The 19,666-nt window shown below is 38.3% G+C and overlaps 1 protein-coding gene across 1 annotated transcript in view; it reads right to left on the bottom strand.

Annotated features, from left to right (window-relative positions):
- Positions 1-322: 322 nt before the first annotated feature.
- Positions 323-19,666, bottom strand: part of ddb1 (damage-specific DNA binding protein 1) — a 37,315-nt gene continuing 17,971 nt past the window's right edge. The window contains exons 15-27 of the mRNA XM_086070569.1: positions 19,382-19,489; positions 18,263-18,470; positions 18,070-18,165; positions 17,603-17,714; positions 13,695-13,818; positions 11,782-11,946; positions 11,219-11,313; positions 9,559-9,729; positions 7,187-7,296; positions 6,448-6,617; positions 3,977-4,079; positions 3,634-3,757; positions 323-889 (exon numbers count right to left, since the gene is read on the bottom strand). Of these exons, the coding sequence (XP_085926695.1) occupies positions 806-889; positions 3,634-3,757; positions 3,977-4,079; positions 6,448-6,617; positions 7,187-7,296; positions 9,559-9,729; positions 11,219-11,313; positions 11,782-11,946; positions 13,695-13,818; positions 17,603-17,714; positions 18,070-18,165; positions 18,263-18,470; positions 19,382-19,489 (1,670 nt within the window). The 3' untranslated portion in view covers positions 323-805. The remainder of the gene's footprint in view (positions 890-3,633; positions 3,758-3,976; positions 4,080-6,447; positions 6,618-7,186; positions 7,297-9,558; positions 9,730-11,218; positions 11,314-11,781; positions 11,947-13,694; positions 13,819-17,602; positions 17,715-18,069; positions 18,166-18,262; positions 18,471-19,381; positions 19,490-19,666) is intronic.

The raw sequence follows: 19,666 nt of genomic DNA, 5'->3' as shown, positions 1-19,666 counted from the left end.
CCACTAATACAAAATTAACCAGAATACCATATTTAGACCAGTGGGGCTGCATAGAACATATTGGGAGTGTTGACTTCCCCTTTAACACCAAATTCAGCCTGGATTCATTATAAACAAAGGCTGAAAAACAATTGAGAGCACCTTGTTAAACGGATGTCAGAAACTGCTTACGAAAAGTATGTATTTAGGTGATAAATTCAAATAGTTGAGCTAAATTTCAAACTTTTAGGGGGGAAAAAAAGAGGATTTTTTTTTTATTTTGGTTACTATTACAAAAAAAAGAATGACTAAAACCAGCAAAGACTCCCGGACACACAGAGGGAACAGTACTAAAGCAAATGTTTATTAGAACAAAGAAAACATCACAAAGACAAAATATCTATAAATCTATTATTTTCTTGTTTGTTGTTCAGACTTTAATAATCCCAGATGTGAAAAGCGGTTACATTTCAACGTTGGCATGGAAAGGACTTGCTAACCTGCTTGAAGCTGTCACAAATGTGCTGAAAAGAACTTTTTGGTGAGGAAAATGAGTTTGTTTTCCCTATTTCAGTCACACTTTATTCCACACGGACGCAGCTGCACACGTTCAGACCAATACATCATTTTGGTCTTTGTTTCTCTCTTCACTGGATGCAATGCTTGGCCAGGAGATTCTTTTCTAATGAAGAGTTCAATGCAGGTGCACCTTCAAGGACTCGCGCCCTGACAAACATGCACACATTGCTTATTTATAATTATTTACAATTCTGCAAGGACCAAACATCTTTTCCAATTCATTTCTCCAGCGGGGCATCTTTCTGTGCTAGTGGATCCTTGTCAGCTCCTCGACAATCTTAATGACCTCGTCCACAGTGGCTTCACGCTTCATGCCGCTGCCGTCATCGATCTGGAATTGAATCACATCAAACAGCGGGCCATCATACGTGAGACGAAGCACGGCAATGCTGGTTATGGCATGAACAAATTTGATCCTTTGTTATTTCAAAATGATATGAAATTCATTGGACAATTTCTCACTTTAGCGGATGCTGTTTTCCATTCAAACTTCACCAGTAGGTGAGGAGAAAATATATGGATATATGCGAAATGACTTCTTTTTTTTTCTTCTTCTTCCCTTTTCAATCTGCCCAAAGCAGAGCCGCAATCGATACACATAAGGCCAACCGTGCAGCGGCGCACGCTATCCTACTATCTGCTCAGTGACATTCATATTTGAAATGTTACAGGACAAGAAGTAGAAATCTCAAATGCATGTAAATGTTGAAGGATGCCATCACTAAGCACAAAATGCCATGGAAAGATATTGGGGGTGGGGGGTAGTTACTATGCAGGTTAACATATCACAGCCTATACACAAAATGGACAGCATGAAGGGAAAAACCACAGCGGACACAGGAATAATTTGAATTGGACAAAAGTAATAATAAATAATTTAATGAAAATTAAGCAAAGTTGCTCAGGGCTCAGGCAACGACCAATCACAGCTCACCTGTTTTCTGAAGCTGAGCTGTGATTGGTTGTCACCTGGGACCTGAGCAACTGTGATGCAATTTCCACTGAACAGCAAGTGGCAAAATGGCCGCCTTCTGATATTGATAAAAACAGCTGGATTCAGCTGTTTAACTCATATTCCACTAACACAATATTAACCAGAATACCACATTTAGACTAGTAGGGCTGCATTATTGTCAATAACATTTTTGGGTGTTGACTTCCCCATTTACTCACTTGCTCCCAAAAACAGATAAATACATTCTATTTTAAATGTTTTAAGTGTCGTAAAGACGTATTTATACGTTTTTTATGCTAGAGCAAATAGAAGGCTTTGATGCAGCCTCTCAACTGCAAAAAAAACGTTGAAGAAATAGTAGTTATTGCACAAACGGCCAGCAGGTGGCAACAGCGCATAGGAAATGAGCCAGGGCCATGTTGAAAAAAAAACAAAAAAACTTTACTCACAATTCTAAATAGACTTGTGAATAATGATGAAACTATTCTAATGCTAATTGCTGCAAAACGGAAACAGATAGAAATATACTTTTTTTCTGATGAAAGAAGAGACTTTAATCTTTCTTTTGGTAGGTTCCATGTTTTTAGAGCAATAGAACACAATATTCTGTGGGCCTTGCAAAATCACTCAAAATTCAGTACAACAGCCAGGAGTGAAAATTGCTGGGAGTGAATGAGTTAAATAAGGCTTTGATTTTGAATTTTGGTTCAACAGAATTAGTTTGAATGAATGAATGAAATTCAGCTCCATACATATCAATTAACAACAATTTAAAAGCAATGTCTGATTTCCATTAAATTCGTGTTTAATATTCGTTTTGTAAGATTCAAGTTATTTCTGTGTTCACTCTGGATTTCTCTTTCGTAGCAACAATTTTGTCAATTTGTGTAAAAGCATGTCAACGACATAGGATGACATCAAAGCAATGGGGATTGGGTGTTTAGTAACTGTTTCCCACAGATTGGAAATCTTCTTGGGTGGGTGGACTCCTACTAATCATGATCCACAAGTGAGCGACAGCGAACTAATGTTACATGCGGTAGGTATATCTGGTCGCAACAATATATATATATATATATAAATAAATAAAAATATAAATATACAATTTTCTTGAAATCTACTTGGGTGGCCCGCCCAAGTATTAACATGGTGTGGGAAACACTACTTGATCTTGTAATAATAACGCAAGTGACATCATTGCCGGTGTGTGTATTTGTGTGCAAGTATGTGTGTGGAAGAGACAGACACACTAAAGCTATCACAGTCCTGCTGATATGATTAAAAAAAAAAAAAAAAAAAATCGCTGGAACTAGCCTGACACAAAAAGTTAACCTTGCATACTCAGTGTCAGACAAGATATTGATATTGCGGTATTGATATACAAGCAACAGTTATTGACTAAGTCACTATCCCAAAACTGCAATACAGTGGAATTCAATGTAGTAAAAAAATAAAATAATAATAATATATATATATATATATATATAAATATATATATATACATACAAATATATATATACATACATATACATATAGCACAAAGCCACTTTCAACCTTTTTTTAATCATTAACCAATAATTGTGAAAAAGTAATTTACAGTTCTAATATTAAATCAATCCAATTTCATTTGTCTTGTGTTAATTAAAGACATTGCACGTCACCATTTATTGCTATTCAGAATGAAAATAAGAGAAAAAGGGTATTTCATTTCTTAATTTACTAAATCCTCGATGTCTTCCTTAGTAAGATAGATCATGTTTACCTCCTAATCGATTATCCCTTGATTGCTATGTTATCATCATATGATTATAGTTGGCAAAGCAGTGCAATCATTTACACGTCAATTCCCATCCCTATTGGATACAATGCAATATCACATCTCCCCCTCAGGCATGAGCAGTACAGTGGTGACTTGACAGCAGTCTGATTGGACACTTAGGATGACAACTGCTTCAACATCACTGCCCCATTATTGCTTTCAATATTTTACGAGCGATTTTGGGCAGGGGGAAGCATTCACAAGATTATATCTGTCCTTTCCAAAAGATACTTCAGATGAATATTTGGATGAGTTGGTGTCTGAATGAATGTCTCCTGAAGATGGAGGCGATTTTGCCTACCTGGAGTGTACTGACGACCTCCTGCATCTTGGCTCGGCCCAGATCCAGGAAACTCTCAATCAGATCGCCGTCAATAAATCCCGTGGCCTGGTCCGTCTTTCGCTCGGTGTGGAAGGACCTCCAGGTGCGAAAACGTCAAGGGCAATCAATACAAGAAAGCTACCCTGCCTGAAGAATGGACCTCCGGTATAAATAAAGCTTGTTTCACCTCAGGTTGACTAAAATCATCCTAATATGTGACAAATAGTACAGTAGATTGACAGTTTTCCAGGAAAGTGGTCACTTGATGACAACTACCATTCTAATCAACTACAATGAATCCCCCGCACAAAAGAAAGGATATAAGCTGTGTTCAATTTTGCCCACACTCTTGATGACTTTGTTGAGGCGGTTCTGAAGGTCCAGGAGCAGGCTGTGCCATCCCTCGGAAAGGGAGGTCACCAGTCCTAATGCACAAATTCAAATTCATGTGTCAGTGAAGCTATCACTTGGCCAACGTATCAAACAATAAAAAACACTTTTCATCCAGGGAGAGAAAAAATCGTGTAATAGAGCTCACAACACTTCATATGATGAATAAATTAGAGGATCATTAGACGGACGGCGTTTCTCATAATGCAACTTTCATGCTTATATGCCAGAACTACTTTGTGTTGAGTGAAAAGTAACATTATTTCATCACATTCAATAATTCATTGTGATTCCCTGTTAAAAGTTTTACAGTTGCAAGGCTTTGAGAGCTTGTACTCTTTCTGTGCAGTGGGAAATACACAAACTCGCTAACATCTGCATTATTCGGATACATGGGGGACCATAATCGGCATTGAAACATATACAGCTACTTAGAAATAACAACAGTGGGGCTGAGTTGGGATATAATCCTCCCGACAGTTTGTGACGCCTCATATCACACATACTGTTCTCACTTGTCATATGGTCATCTTTAGAACTGCATATCATACCTTAAGTTGGACAAAGCGACACAGGGCTGCTTTTTCTAGAAGCTTCTTTGCAGTCATATTTGCAACCTGCTTCTATAATAATAATATTCTCAGTTTGTACACGAACGTTTATTGTGAGATTCTGCACACTGACATTTCAATTTAAGCAATCATTTTCCATCCATCCATCCATCCATCCATTTTAGATACTGAAATTTGTGCATGTCCAAATAAAAGAGCTACACAAATAAGCGATGTTTATGTGCAATACATTTTTGTAATATTTTAACTAGGGTTGTCAAAATGAGTGCGTTACTCTTGAGTTAATTTAAAGTTACTTTAACGCCACAAATTCTTTTAACACGCGATAAATGACTTGGGGAATTCCAGTCGGAACGCAGCAGACACGTCCACGTCATAATTTACAGGTAACAAATTTAATAACATACATTTGTGTAGACTGGGGACAAGTTGTATTTTACAATTTTTAAAATGCTAAATTTCACAGGTTACTTCATGTTAACGATTAGATGAAAAGAAGAGCTGTCACCAATGTCTTACAAATGCATTTATGCCATCTAATGGCAGAAAAATTACCTCAACACAAATCAATATCACACTCGTTTTCATACAAGAGTATGTAGGAAAAAATAATTTTATTGTACATTTTATTGCAATTTTGGAACAGATATAAAATTTGCGATTGGTCGTGATTTAACTATTGAAGTCATGCGATTAATTATGATAAAAAAAAAAAAAATTGTTCGACACCCCAAACTTTAACCCTAAAAATTTTCAAAGTATAATATTTATTCCCCATTAAAACCCTGACGTATATGATGTAACACATGCATTGCACGGATAATCCATTAGAGGGCAGTATCACCGGCTTTTCCAGCGACCTTGAAAGATCGGCCCAATTGAGAAAGGAGAGACACCTATACTTATTAATAGTGGGAATTGTTTCAGATTTTTGGAAATACTAATATGGTTGATATGTCTGTTTATTATAATATTTTTGACAGTTATAAATGTACAAATTTAAAGCATTGTATCAAATATGACAGTTGAAGTTGATTTAAAAAAATATATAATATATATATATATATATATATATATATATAAAAAGTTTGTTCAAAAGGACCAATAATTTTTACATTTGTTTTTACAAAGAATCAGAATTTTCTCTCATATATTTTATGGTTCAGGCTTTATGGAGTTAATTACTTGTGTTACTGCTCTATTCAATTAGTTTTAGATGGAATTAAGACTAGAACATCATCTTTGCTCTCAAGATAGAAGTCCATCAGTAACGATCAAAAGAATCATACCGGCTGACATGAAACTACACTTTTTTGTTCAATCTTGTCTAGATCATATATCTTCAAGTAAACAATGAAAGTTTACTTCAGTTTACGTGTACTTGTTGCCCTTCGCCCCTTTCTAGGAGCATCAGATACATCACAGTCTCAGCAGTTTCCAGCGCCGATAAGGCTAACAGGGTGATTTTTCTTTTGAACACGTAATGGCAGCATTTTTACTCAAGTGTACAGCGATGGTTCTCATTTCCGGTTAAAGCGTCCTCAGAGACGCAAGGTGAGGAGGAGAAACAAGCTGGTGAAAGGTTCATCTTACATCTGCTAGCCAGCACTCCAGGGGGCTCCTTAACTACATTTACATTTTCAAAGATTTAATTGTCTTTGTTTAGAGGTTCTTTGAGACATTGTGATGAAGATGATAAATGAGACCTTGCACATCATAATACTGTAGGGCATGATTTGCAACTCGGCCGCCATTATCCCTTTGGATGCAGAATGAGTCAACACAAACAAACAATGACAAGTTGAATTGACATTTGTGTGGCTGTGCCTACCGATCATGCCATTGACCGTGCCAAAAAGAACAGACCCTTGGGTGGGCGTGGAACTTTCCCCCAAGTTCTGCAGCACCAGCGAGCCGTGGCAGAAGACGTTAACAAATTCTCCAAGGTGGAAGAGCCCCACTTCCTGCAAGTGCTGACGCTCCTCGTCTGTGGTGGCCGCACTGGCACAAAGAATAGGTTGTCATAATCTCAGGCGGTGCAGGGCAGACACGTTTAAAACGGGGCGACGGGAAAATGTGAATTCCAATGAAGGATATAGAAAGAGACATCAAAAGCAATAGCGGATATTGTGTTGAGGTGTGTCGAGGTGATTGATTAATCTGAAGGAAAACATGAGGACCAGAGATATGAGAGGCTTTTGTAAAGGTCACAAAATAGCAGAGGAAATGGATAACCAGGTGAGAAGTAGTAGAAAGAGCTTCAGCAAACGATATGCGATACAAAAATAAAGGTCAATAAGATTGAGTGCCCAACCTGATGTATTGAGTAGATAACAAGCGGCGGCACAAGTCCGATCATTTTTCATACAATCATCACATCATTCGTTTAACGTTAAATATGTGACAAATCAATCTTCTCACATGGATTGCTCAACAAAAATAAGAGCTACACTGCCATGGAAATATAAAGACAAATCTTCTGATAAATAACTAGTACAGTATTATATTTAATTCAAACTGGGTTAAAAAAAAATAGTAGACTGATTATTCTTCGTCATTCAGTTTCTCACCTGTCCTTCTGGCAAACAAACAGATTGAAGGCGTTCTCAGCTCCAAGGAAGTTGTCATCGTCCAGGATTTCCACTGCACTCATCCAGTTGGGATTGAAGTCCCGAGCAATCTATGAAAAATGAGGCACCTGGCTAATCATGTAACATTTAGCAATGTGCTCATGCAAAACTCAGATTACAAAGCCAGGATGTTTCAAGCACAAGGCAAATACACTACCATACCTTTTTAAATATGTTTGAAGACAATGCAAGTGGGAAAAGCCCAAACAGCTGTTATTCCAATATGGACAACAATATTTAATGGCTCATGAAGAAGGTACATGCATTTATGTTGTAATAATTTCTTACATGTTTCTTTCCTTATCATATGTACAGTATATCGTTTAAGGGTGTCAGCATTAGTACATTCATTTTGAGTTAATTTAAAGTTCCTTTAATAACACACATTTTTTTAACGTGTGATTAATGACTGCCTCTTACTTGGAAAGCCTGTACTGAGGGAATTCTAGTCGTAACGCAGCAGACAGGTCCACGCCATAATTTAGCAGTAATAAATCTAATAATAATGCATATATTTGTGGACACTGGGAACAAGTTGTATGTTACAATTTTAAAAATGTGCAGAATTTCACAAGTTACTTAAAGATTAGATAGCTCTTCCGTTGAAAAGAAAAACGCACTGAGCTGTCTCCAACGTCTTACAAATGCAATTATGCCATCAAGTGGCAGAAAAATTACCTCAACACAAATCTATATCACTCATTTTTTACAGTACAGTACATCTTTTTAATTTTAACTAAATTTTATTATGAAATTCCTGTATCAATGACAAAGATGCAGCCATATTTCTATTAGTTAAACATTTTTCACACTTTTATGTTAAGAGAATGAAAACCTATTTATATTTATACTATATTTTATTGTACATTTAGAACAGATATAAAATTTGTGAATAATCTAAAATAATCTAAACTATTGAAGCCATGCGATTAATTATGATTAAAAATATATATTGCCTGACACCCCTAACATCGTTGCTGTCAGGCGGAATCCTTGCATGTTCAGAATCTCTACTTTTCAGGTAATATTAATAAAATAAAATAAAAATAAAAAATGTGTTTTAAAAAAAAATCACTAATGAATTTATTATGCTAGGCAATCCCCCAGCATTTTATTAGCTCGGCAGCCACCACGCTTCCCTTGTTCCCCCACCAGGCAAGTAGGGCCCGATTTCCACCAACTAGTTCAGTTTATTCCTCAACCGTGTACATTTTATCGCCAATTGTAAATAGTCCTAACCTATCTGACTGGCATCATTCAGTTTTTTAGTAGCCCTTCATTGAGGAGCTGTTTTCAGTGGTGCGCTCACTTTGTATCCGTGTTACTGCGAGCACACTGCCTCATGCCATGTAGAGGTTATTTTCTTTGTCTAATTAAATCGGCAAATTGCAAATCTTCCTGGGTATGATATGTTACGCCATTTACATTGCTGACAAACATTGCCATCCCATCTACGCATTCTATAAAAAAGACATCAGCAAGCCCGTTGAGGATTTACAGGGTCTGAAATGTAGTGTACCATGGCAAAGTGAACAGAAGCGCTAATTTCCAATTTGAGTCTTGAGCAACAAATGTTTGGGAAAACTCTTCCTTAGAGACTGCGCAGCTGTCACCCAATTTAAGACATAAAGTAGCATGATGGCCAACGTTGGCTGAGTAGAGACAACCCGTTTGCAGCCACATGTGCTGTGTGGGGCCATTAGCATATACAAAATATTAGTGCTGCATTCTCAAGTTACAATTGTTAGTTTTTCTCCAATATGCAAATGTGAAAATAGTTTCATTTATTTATTTTTGAAAGAAAACAACTTAAAAAACAGGTGTATGATTCTGCACACAAATAATACAAGGAGCTAAAATTACTAACTAGTATTAAATGTGTCTTACTTCAGTACGCAAGATTAGATCTTATCCAAGTATTAAGGTTTCAGAAGCATAACAACCACAAATCCATCACTTTGAGGAAATTAGGTACATGTTTAATGTATTACATTTTAAATTACGGTTTCTATTTGCATTTTACATACTACTCTGAGCTTAGCCCTTCAGTCTGTTCCATGTGTGGCTCATTGTGAATTCTCTTAATCTTTCCATCTGAAATCGATTTGAGTTTGCGTTGCTTGCCAAAAGGCTGGGAGGGATGCGTGTACTCTGGAAATGTGTGTGCTGGGGAAAAAAAAATAAAAAAATTTACACTGGCCAAATTAGCAAGCAAAAACAAATCTACCCCCCACCCCCCTTCCAAAAAAAGAAAAGAAGAAAAACAGACTCAGATAAATACAGCATTTTAAAAGTTCATGGTGCTGTAGTACCTCCTCAAAGTTGCCCTCCATGGCCTTGTATGCCAGCAATAAGACAGACCTCATCAGGTCTCCCACTAAGATAAAATCTCCTTTGGTCTTCAGGTAGAGGGCCATGATGTTGTTGTAGTGGTTGCACTCGGTCCGAAGCTCTTTCTCAGCCGTCCACTCATATAGACGCACCTGAAAAGAACACCCCAGGTAAGTAATTGTATGTTCGTTTATGAGCGAGCTCAAATCATTTAGCTGTGCTGGTGTTTATTGTAGTGGCTGAAATTGCAAGGAGAGCAGGCTATTATTTTGGATAAGGAATACCTTAGTGAGCATGAGTAAATTGCTGATTTTACTGATAGAGGAATCCATATTAAATAGGGAGGTAATTGCTTATCACTTTCAACATTTCACGTTATTTTGAGGGTGATTACTATGCAAGTCCACATGCAGTGGTATTGAGAATGCCATACTGTAATCAAAGCTAAAGAAATATCGGGCTGGATGGATCCACAAATCAATCTGTGAAGGAATCATAGTTAGGTATGACATACTGTATGTTCTATGAATTGACTCATATGCATATTTTTGTTTAGTACCTTATGTGGGGGAGTGCAAAGTGAGTTATGTTGAAACTATTTGTTCAGTAGGCAGTTGTACAAAATGAGGCCTTCAGAGTTCCAAAAATTGGCAAACCAGGACTCTTTTGATTTTTCAGATTTGAAAATGAGGCTCAGTTTAAGGCTTCAATCCTTTCAGTCTATCTATAGCTCAGCATGGATGACTGTGGCATTGCAGGGCTAGTGTGGGAGTGGTTTCTTTCACACTGTCAGTGATTCCACAGAACAATCAATACCAGGTAAATCTATTTGGAACTCAAGACTTCCAAATAGCTGAGCAGGCACTTGAGCCAAACCACCCTTCTAGCTGACATGCACTCGCACCAGTCAGAGTCTTGTGGCTGCAGGATCTAGGTTTGAAGGACTCAGGACATACGGAACTGGCTCTGGGGGGAATTTCATTACTAGTGAATTGAAGCCGGAAACATGATCAATTTTAACTACAAACTACATTTATGAAATAATTTTAGCCTTAACATTTGTGCAATTTAATGGCGATCTTGATTAGCCTAAAGTCGTTAGCTTTGGGCCAATGATGGACTCATCTGCTAGTTTCCACTTTCCAGTGCTCATGAGTAAGCACAACGTAACTGAAGGCACCAACAGAAAAACGTCATGTCTCTGTCCTGTTTATTAGTACCTCTTGCCAGATTCAAGTCATTTCTGTGGCCGCTGTGAGATTTTTCTTTCATTTACAGAGAGATATTAACAGTTTTGTCCGTGTGTGTATATTTCTCTTAAAATTAAGATGGTATGAAGTATTTTAAAGGGCCAGCAAACAACAATTTCTTTGGGTATGCATGAAGCTGAGAAAATTGGGGGTTGTGTTAACAACATTGTGGTTTGTTTGCTGAACTTCTCAAAAAGCAAATGAGAAAAAAAAAAGAGAAGAGTTTTTAAAACAAAATTTAAGTTTCTTATTCCCCAAGACTGCCAACAAGTCAGTCCATGGTCAAATTTGTGCCATGAATTTTCAAGCAACAGACAAAACCCATTTTTCTGCAACAAAACAACAAATAAATATCCAAATGTTGTGTCGGAAATACCGAAGCATTGATTACCGTGCTATTGATACTGGCCAAGAGTTTGCCATTGAACTCAACCATCGAGTAGACAGCTCCTTTCACCTCCTTTTCTGCTATCGTTTGTAGCTTTCCTAAAGGGAAAAGAGTATGCAAACATTTAAAGTGTTGCTGTTCATTTTCACCCTAGTCAAGATCTTAATGAGGCACAGCTCAACTGCGTGGACAGTGACACAGTTGTGGTAAAAAAAAGAAATCAAGAAATCAATGAGTTGTGCAGCGGGGATACAAGTGCGCAAAACAGGCAATCCACCTTTGAAAGGACGTGGCAAGAAAGGAAATGAGGGGAAGCTGTAGGGGTTAGGGACATGTCTGATAAGAAGTGATAAGCAATGATTAAGTGAAAAGCGGAACAAGAGCATTGTAGGACAACGCGTCCCTGAATGAAGAAAACAGACAAAAGTGGATAAGAAGAAAATGAAACCAGCTGTAGTATGACACAAGCAAAGAAAAATGAGATAGGTGAGCAGACAAACAGCATATAGTTGAAAAAAACATTTAGTTTAGTTTGCTTGTGCTTGGAAAAGAAAGACTTTACTGACCGTCAGTGTAGTGGAAGACAATTATACGTCCCTGCTTGGGCTCAGCCTCCTCTGGGTAGACCATGGCAGTGCCAACAATGAAGTAGACTGATGGGTCTTTTCCCAGTCGGCAGGACACCATGCTGAGGGCATATTCGCTTGGAAGGAACTGATGGGCATGGAGCACTGGTAGAAATGCACCATAAAATTAGTTTACAACAGCATAACAATGAAGTCTTTCACATGTATGTGGTGTTTTTTCAGCAAAGTGCATCGTGAATGTTGTACGATTCAATTCACGCCTCGCAACATGTTTAGTACCCAAAAGGTTTGCTCCAAAGTGTGTCACTTGAGCTCCTGTTACTGAGATGATTAGTTTAAAAGGACTGGGATTATGAGCACGACCCATCGGCATGGTCAAGGATTTGTCCAATTTTTGAAAAAAAATAAAATAATCCAGTGCCACTGGCTTTGTAGAAATTTTATGCAAATGCATTCAGCAGTCGATAGTGAAGTATATATGAGACACCACTAAAAGTTTCATGCCACTGACATAAAACCCACAAGTAACATCCAGTGTAGAATACTACAGAAAAGTGAAAGCAACTTTGGGCATTTATGCCATCTGGAGGTTTGCTAAATATTTGTTACAAATACTTACATCGGCCTATTTCCACTTTGGTGGGTTCAAGCATGTCAAAAAGTATAAAATTATATCGTGGAAGCAGGTTTATTTCCCCATTGGGTGCCAGAAGCAGAACAAGAATTATATATCCAATAAAACATATTTGACATGACCAATATCAATAATGCAGCAGCTGAGGAATTTGGCCATTCTAAGACGTGTATGTTTAAGTGAGTGGCCAATTTTAGCAGCTCTTCAAAATGACTGGATTGAATGTGAAGACGCAATCATAATTGTAAATGAGTACTCAATAAGCATGCACCTGCATTTCTTTTCACATCTGCCAATTTTTGCCAACAACAGTGCAAATAACCAGTATTATGCCACTGACTGATGAAAATGGATAGGCTTGAACAATTAATTGTATGCAATTTCCAATCACAAAGGCTGCAATTTGGGAAGAAACTATAGGGTCTCAAGTAGATAAATTGCCTTTCATATTAATTCATGATTCATTTATCTTTATTTTAGCATAAATATGACCTATAAGACCAAAACATTTACGTTTAATACATCTGATACTGTTTATTGTAATACAGATTAATTTGTCTTACAAAAATACTTTAAAAAAGTAAGTAAAATATATTAAACCGCAATACAGTATTGAGGGGGAAAAATAAATAAATCGCAAATACCGGTAGTTTATTTTTGTAGCCCTAATTTAAGATATGATAAAATGAGCAAACAATGATGAATTGGATTCACATTTGGACACAACCCGATAACCTGGTCTTTTATTTACATATTGTGTTCTAATTTATGCAGGCTTGTGAGTCCTGGGTCTTTGAAAGCTAGGCAGGGTGCATGGAAATCTGCATCACAAAACAAAACAGGGCGAATGCTATAGTATTAAATTGGGTTCACATTGGAAATAGCGAAGTTCAATCAGATGAAGCCAAAATGCTCAAATATCTAATTGTGCTATGCCCACACTAGCGCCGAGTTATAATGCTACACTGGTTGTGTGTTTAATATATACTGTAAGAAATCACATGCAGGTTAGGGAGAAAGTCAATCTTGAAGCGAGTCAATGCAAATTTGTTGATGCACCTGTTTTAATATGTATGAGCAAATAATAGATGATGAATGAGTGTCGAGTCAAGGCTGAGGAAAATACATCGCGGACTGACCTGATAAACCTCATAGTTATTCTCTCGGCACAGCGCATTATTTCACCATCAGAAGCGAGGCACCATATGACGGTGCCAACGCTGAGATCAAAAAAGGATTGTACATCTGGCTGTCTCACCTTCAAAGGTGTGCTGATCCACGACAAGCAGACTGTGAACTTCTACCTCGTCGCCAAAAGATGTCTCATGGGGAGAAGTGCTGCTGGGGAAGAGCTTACTGGAGCTCACGCTGCTGGAGAGGGCCTGCAAGTATGTAGATTGATGAGATAGGACAGCTAGTGAAATTAATACAAAGAGAATTATAATAAGGTCTACACAGCAATTCACATCTCTGTCGGCAAGAGCTCCATAGGAGAGTTGGCACCATCTGCGGAACCAGATGCGCAGCATTCAAATCAGCTAAACCTCTTTGTGGTCAGCGGGCAAAAGGCTTTGGGAACGATTTGTCTCGATGTTGTGCACCCTGGTAGGAAATGCAAATTTATATAAAGCAGACATGTCCCACTTGGTTGGCTGTGATTCTTGACAGGAAAAACACAACACCCTGTCACAGTAAATAGCACTGAAAGGATTGTGGAGTCGTTCAACATTTGCACAGTTCTTTCAAAAGCCATTATTTCACAAATGTAATTTTTTAACTTGTGTTCAAAAGTTTACACACACTGATCATAGGCCTGAGTGTGAATCATTTGGAGCAAATTCCTTTTTAATTATATTTGTTAACCATTCTTCTTTTTTCATTATACAGACTGTAAACTCACCTAAGACCGACCCTTTTGCTAGAATAAAAACGTTAAAAAAGGAATTTGCAGATTTTAAAGCTACTGGATGCGGAAAATTTAATTTCAAATCGCTACTGCCACCTGTGGCCAAAAAAATTAACTGCATTTCCCCTGCTTCACATACACAACGCGCAATTTGAACCCGAATTCTGTCTGAAAACTATTGGCCAGGGGCTTGCAGGAGTACCCATGGTAAACAGATTATGGTGTTAATCTACTGATTAGAAGAAGTTTCACTCATAAATGGTCAAATAAGGCTATTGTAAAGATATTTTGGGCCACATTTTTGCAGAGAGCAGCTTTAACATCAGCACAAATATTTGTAAGCAAATGTTAGCATTTGGATGTTCCACCATTTTGTCACGGTCTGAAAGATACAGCTCACCATTATTGGCACCCATGAAGGTAAAGTACATAATGTGGAATATCTTTTAAAAAAAATATATTATTATTATTTTATTTTTTTTCAATGGAGAACTTGTGTTTTATCGGAAAAAACAAATGATTAAAAAATTATTTAAAACAAACAATGGGCGGAAATAATAGAAAACTTTAAATGTGCTCTGTCACTGGTATTGGCACCCTTTCCTGTAAATCAGTATGGAAACACTATTGTGACCCACCTTTGGTAAATCACAAATGAGAATTCCGTTTTGAATAGTCTGTGCCCAATTGACATGAATTAACCAATGAACTATGACTTTTGACTTTGATGTTTTATCAAGAATCTCCATGGACGTGGAGGGGTTGAGAGAAATTGATGACAGAAGTGTTCGACGGTTGGTGCGAATAGTGGAAAAAAACACCACGTTAAACATCCAAAGACCTGAAAGCCAAATTGGAACAGTCTGGGATCATGGTTTCAAGAAGTACCATACGCCGCACACTGAACCGAAAACAGGGCTTCATGGGGGAAGACATAAAAAAAAGAATGGCTCACCTTTGCCAAGGAGTACCTGGACAAAGCACAATTCTTTGGGGGAAATGTTCTGTGGTCGGATGAAACAAAAATAGAGCTTTTCGGCAATGCACGCCAACAGTTTGTTTACAGACAAGGCAATGAAGCTTCCAAGGAAAAGAACACCCTCCCTACAAGTTAAGCATAATTTTGTGGGGCTGCTTTGCTAGATCTGGTATTTGACTGCCTTAATCATATCACAGGAATCATGAAATCAGAGAATTCTCAAGACATTCTAGGGCATAGGTGTCAAACTCCGGTCTTCGAGGGCCGCAGTCCTGCAGGTTTTGGAGGTTTCCCTCTTCCAACACAAGCTGATTCCAATCAGCAGGATCGTTATCAGGCTTATACAGAGCTTGCTGATCATATATCAGCGGTGTTGGAGAACGGAAACATCCAAAACCTGCAGGACTGCGGCCCTCCAGGACCGGAGTTTGACACCTATGTTCTAGGGGGACATGTCCTACCAAGTGTTAGACAACTTGGTTTGAATCAAAGGGCATGGGTCCTCCAGCAAGACAAAGACCCAAAGCACACATCCAAAACCACAAAAGAATGGTTAAAAAGGAACAAAAAAAATATGGTTTTAAAATGGCCAGCAATGACTCCTGATCTCAATCCGCAAATCTTTGATATGAGCTGAAATGTGCCATTGCGAAAAGAAACCTGCAAACATATAAGAGCTTGAACAATCTGCAAAGAAAATACCATCGGAGAAGTGCAAGAAGCTTAGGGATGGCTACAAGAAACGTTTGGAAGCTGTCATCACCGCCAAAGGGTGTGCAACCAAATATCAAAGACTGGTGCCATTTTGTTGCACATGCAGTGTTTTCCATTTCTTCTTTGGAATTACATTATGTATGTTGAAAACCAATTTCATTTGTTGAATTACTGTGGACATCCAATTAAAAGGTCCTGATGATATCAATTGGGTACATTTCCATTTATTTCTGAAGATATTGTAGAGATCATGCAAAAAATGAAGGGGTGCCAATAACAGTGAGCAGGACTGTATCACCCACAGATGAAGGGAAATTGGTAATGATGTTCAGGAAAAAATTAAGACACCAATTCTCAAGCCTGCCATGAACAGGAAACTGCTGGAAATATGTTACGCTTCACGATGAAGCAAGTTTTACATCACCATGAACTGAGAGCATGCTGGCCAAGAAGCAAGGCCCTACTTCGAAATTGACACCTTCAAGATGGACTAAACCTTTATGGTCAGAAAAGGCCAATGTGGTATTTGTCAACACTGGCAATTAAGTATTCTTGAAGGAGTCAAGGTAAGGCTTTCTTAAGCACGCTGTACCAGCTGTCAATCACTGTGGTAAGCATCAGGCACTGGAGAAATAATGGAGGACTACCGACTGGTAGAGGTCAAACTTACGCTAAGGAATACTGTATGTAATCAAATATTGGGGAGATGTGTTCTAACCTACTCGCAAATAAACTACAACTGTACATGACAACAGGTGTGTCATGTAATTTACTTCGAGCTGTATTAAAAGACATTGAAGTGGTCTTTCATTTAAATTCTCAATTAGCTACGTTGTTGATGTGCCACTGAAACAGGCATAATATAATTGAATTTAGTTTTTGAATTATTTCATATACAGTATTATTAATTCTGTCAATTTTTAAGTCGAGAAGTGTTACAGCAAGCACTAAAGCACAGTGGTGGAAAAGATTGGAGAACGAGACAACACGCCTGAAAATAATTGGATGGGCATAATTGCATACGTCAAAGCCACAGCTCAGCTGCCAGCTCAAGGGCCTGAAAATATTTAATTAACAATACAATGCTATTTAAATTTAGATAATTTTACATGAAGGTAAAATGTGTTTATTTTGCCCTTAACTGGGCTTTTGATTTTCGAAACTGGCACATAAAGAAGGGAAGAGATCAAAAGCTTGGAACAGCTCTGCTACATAATAACTTTCCCATCCTTTGAAATCCTAGTTACGATTCATAACAGCAACAACATCTAATGTATGAATAAGTAATAATTAGTCAGAACTACAAGTGTTACATTTCTCATTCCAACTGACTGACTGATTTATGGGCCTTATTCATAACTAACTTAACTCTAAATGGCAAATATTTTAATATATATATATATATATATTTTGAGATTGTTTGATAACATAGTTCCAGCTATTGTGTTCAGTTAACCCTAACAAGTTCTCTGTCTCATTTTATACAGTAAATACTGCTCATAGGCAGTATGGCTGTGCAGTAGGCCCCTGGGTGCTTATTATCCCAGCACAACGAAAGTCGCAGTACCTGGGTGCTTGCGCTGGGTCGTACAGCAGAGGTGGTACCGCTCACATCCTGAATCTCCACCCGGCTGGATAGAACCCCGAAACACTGTGAAACCTCCTGGTAACAGATCCGCCTGGGGTGTGAAGAAAAGAAGAAAGAGCTGAGAGCGCACAAACACACACACACAGCAATGGGAGGAAGCCGGTAAACAAGGTGGGAGGCAGTGTGGGAATTGCAAAATAGTAACAAAAATCAGGCAGTCACAACAGCAGCGATAACCCTTGGCTCTTGAATTTAATGATTGTCAACATAGAATAACAATTCAATGAGTCATTTCTATCAACAAAATCAACAAAAGAGTGAAGGAAAGGTACTGTAGCAAATGTGCAACGATGGAGAAAAATAACAGGACAAAAAAAAGTTGATGGTAAAATGAACCAAACGGACAAAAAAAAACTTTTTTAATTAAATCTGAGACAAAGACTGACCTGGGCGATTCGTAGAGAGGAACAGTGCGGATGTGAAGTTTCTGAATCTCGTCAATGGTACCAATGGTCAGAGTGCTGTTGTTAGCCAGAGCCAAACTGTAACAAGGGGCAGATTTGGTTGAAGATTTTTTTGTAAAAATCCAAAGGACATTTTCAGACTAATAAAGTATTTGCAGTTCTATGAAATGCTGACCTGTCAGGATAGCCTTCAGAGTTGAGTGGGCACATATAGTTGACCTCCTTGAGGTTGACATTAGAAAAGACCAGCTTGTGGTTGGAAGAATAAATGACAGTGGGCCGGTCAGAACAGGCGAAGACATTGGAGGTGGACAGAGATCGGAAGGTCCTCAGCACCGTGGGCTGCGTGCCCAGGGTGACCTTCTTGCGCTCACTCAGGGCGCCTACAGCCAAACAAATACAGTCAAGTCCCCAAGTTACCGTTAGTTTGAAAAGTTTAGTTTAGTTCAAGGAAAACATTTAAACACTAGCAGTAAATGTTGTCACTAGTTTTGTGTGAAGAGATGTTTCCAGTCATTGTACAAACATGCAAGCTACAGTACAGTACAGTTCACATGGCTTGAGACTGCGAGTAAGAATCTCATCTGATCGTTTTTGAGCCAGAGCATATGTTTTAATGCTCCTTACAACACAAGGACTGTATTAGATATTGTGTTTAAAAGTTGCCCTCTTTTTCCCGCTTCCATTGTTTCCGCATAATGCATATGCAGATCGCTTTGGATCAATGCGCATGGACCTCGGACAAGCATGTGGCTCCATTCATGCTGCATTTCAGGATTCACGTCTGTGGTGGCATGCTCATTCATAAGCCACTTGGTGACTCTGTGATAAAGATAGCACAATGGCTCAAAACTCATGCTGTGAACTATTCAACAACCATAGCTATTTGTTTTCACTTCCACGATGCCAGAATTAGGATTATTTATTCAGATGAGCACAGACCAATGCACATGTATGGAACACATGCTGACCCAAAAACACTGTATAATAGGAATGCGCATTTGCAGTTCAATGCCGACCATGGATGTGCGATGCGGAAAGTATCAATAGGACTTTATACAATATTGTTGATGATAGATGGAGAGACCGACGTCTCCACAACAAAAGAGTGTGAGATTGTCTAATGCCTGCACTAAAAAGGAATGGAAGATTGTCCAATATCGTGATACTCCCCCCCCAAAAAATCAAGATTATTTCTTGATTACAAGAATGTGGCTACTGGCTGCATCACTTCATGCTAAATTGACTTTCAAATAGGTTTTGGTCTGCTGCCTATTGACTGAAAAGGACATACCCGTCTGCAGATCCAGGCCAAAGTAGAAGAGCGCGCCGTCTCCGAGGGCACACAGCAGGTAGTAGCTGCCTTCAAAAGTGGTCATTAGGATGGAGCGAGGGATGATCTCTAAGGATGATCACAACAAAATGACATTTTTCATGTATAAGAAGAAATGGGTTCATAGATCAACTCCACGGTGAAAGGGTGGCAAAATTGAGACTCGAAAATCTATAACAGTTATCAGCCAGGAGGCAAACATACGCTTAAAGAAACAAAATGTTTAACTAACAAAATTAACATGAA

Source organism: Leptonotus elevatus, chromosome 3 (genome assembly GCF_054856555.1).
Source record: "Leptonotus elevatus isolate MCC_2025b chromosome 3, RoL_Lele_1.0, whole genome shotgun sequence".
Taxonomy (NCBI): Eukaryota; Metazoa; Chordata; class Actinopteri; order Syngnathiformes; family Syngnathidae; genus Leptonotus; species Leptonotus elevatus.
Note: the sequence above shows the minus strand (reverse complement) of the source record. Positions and strands in the feature narration are given on the sequence as shown.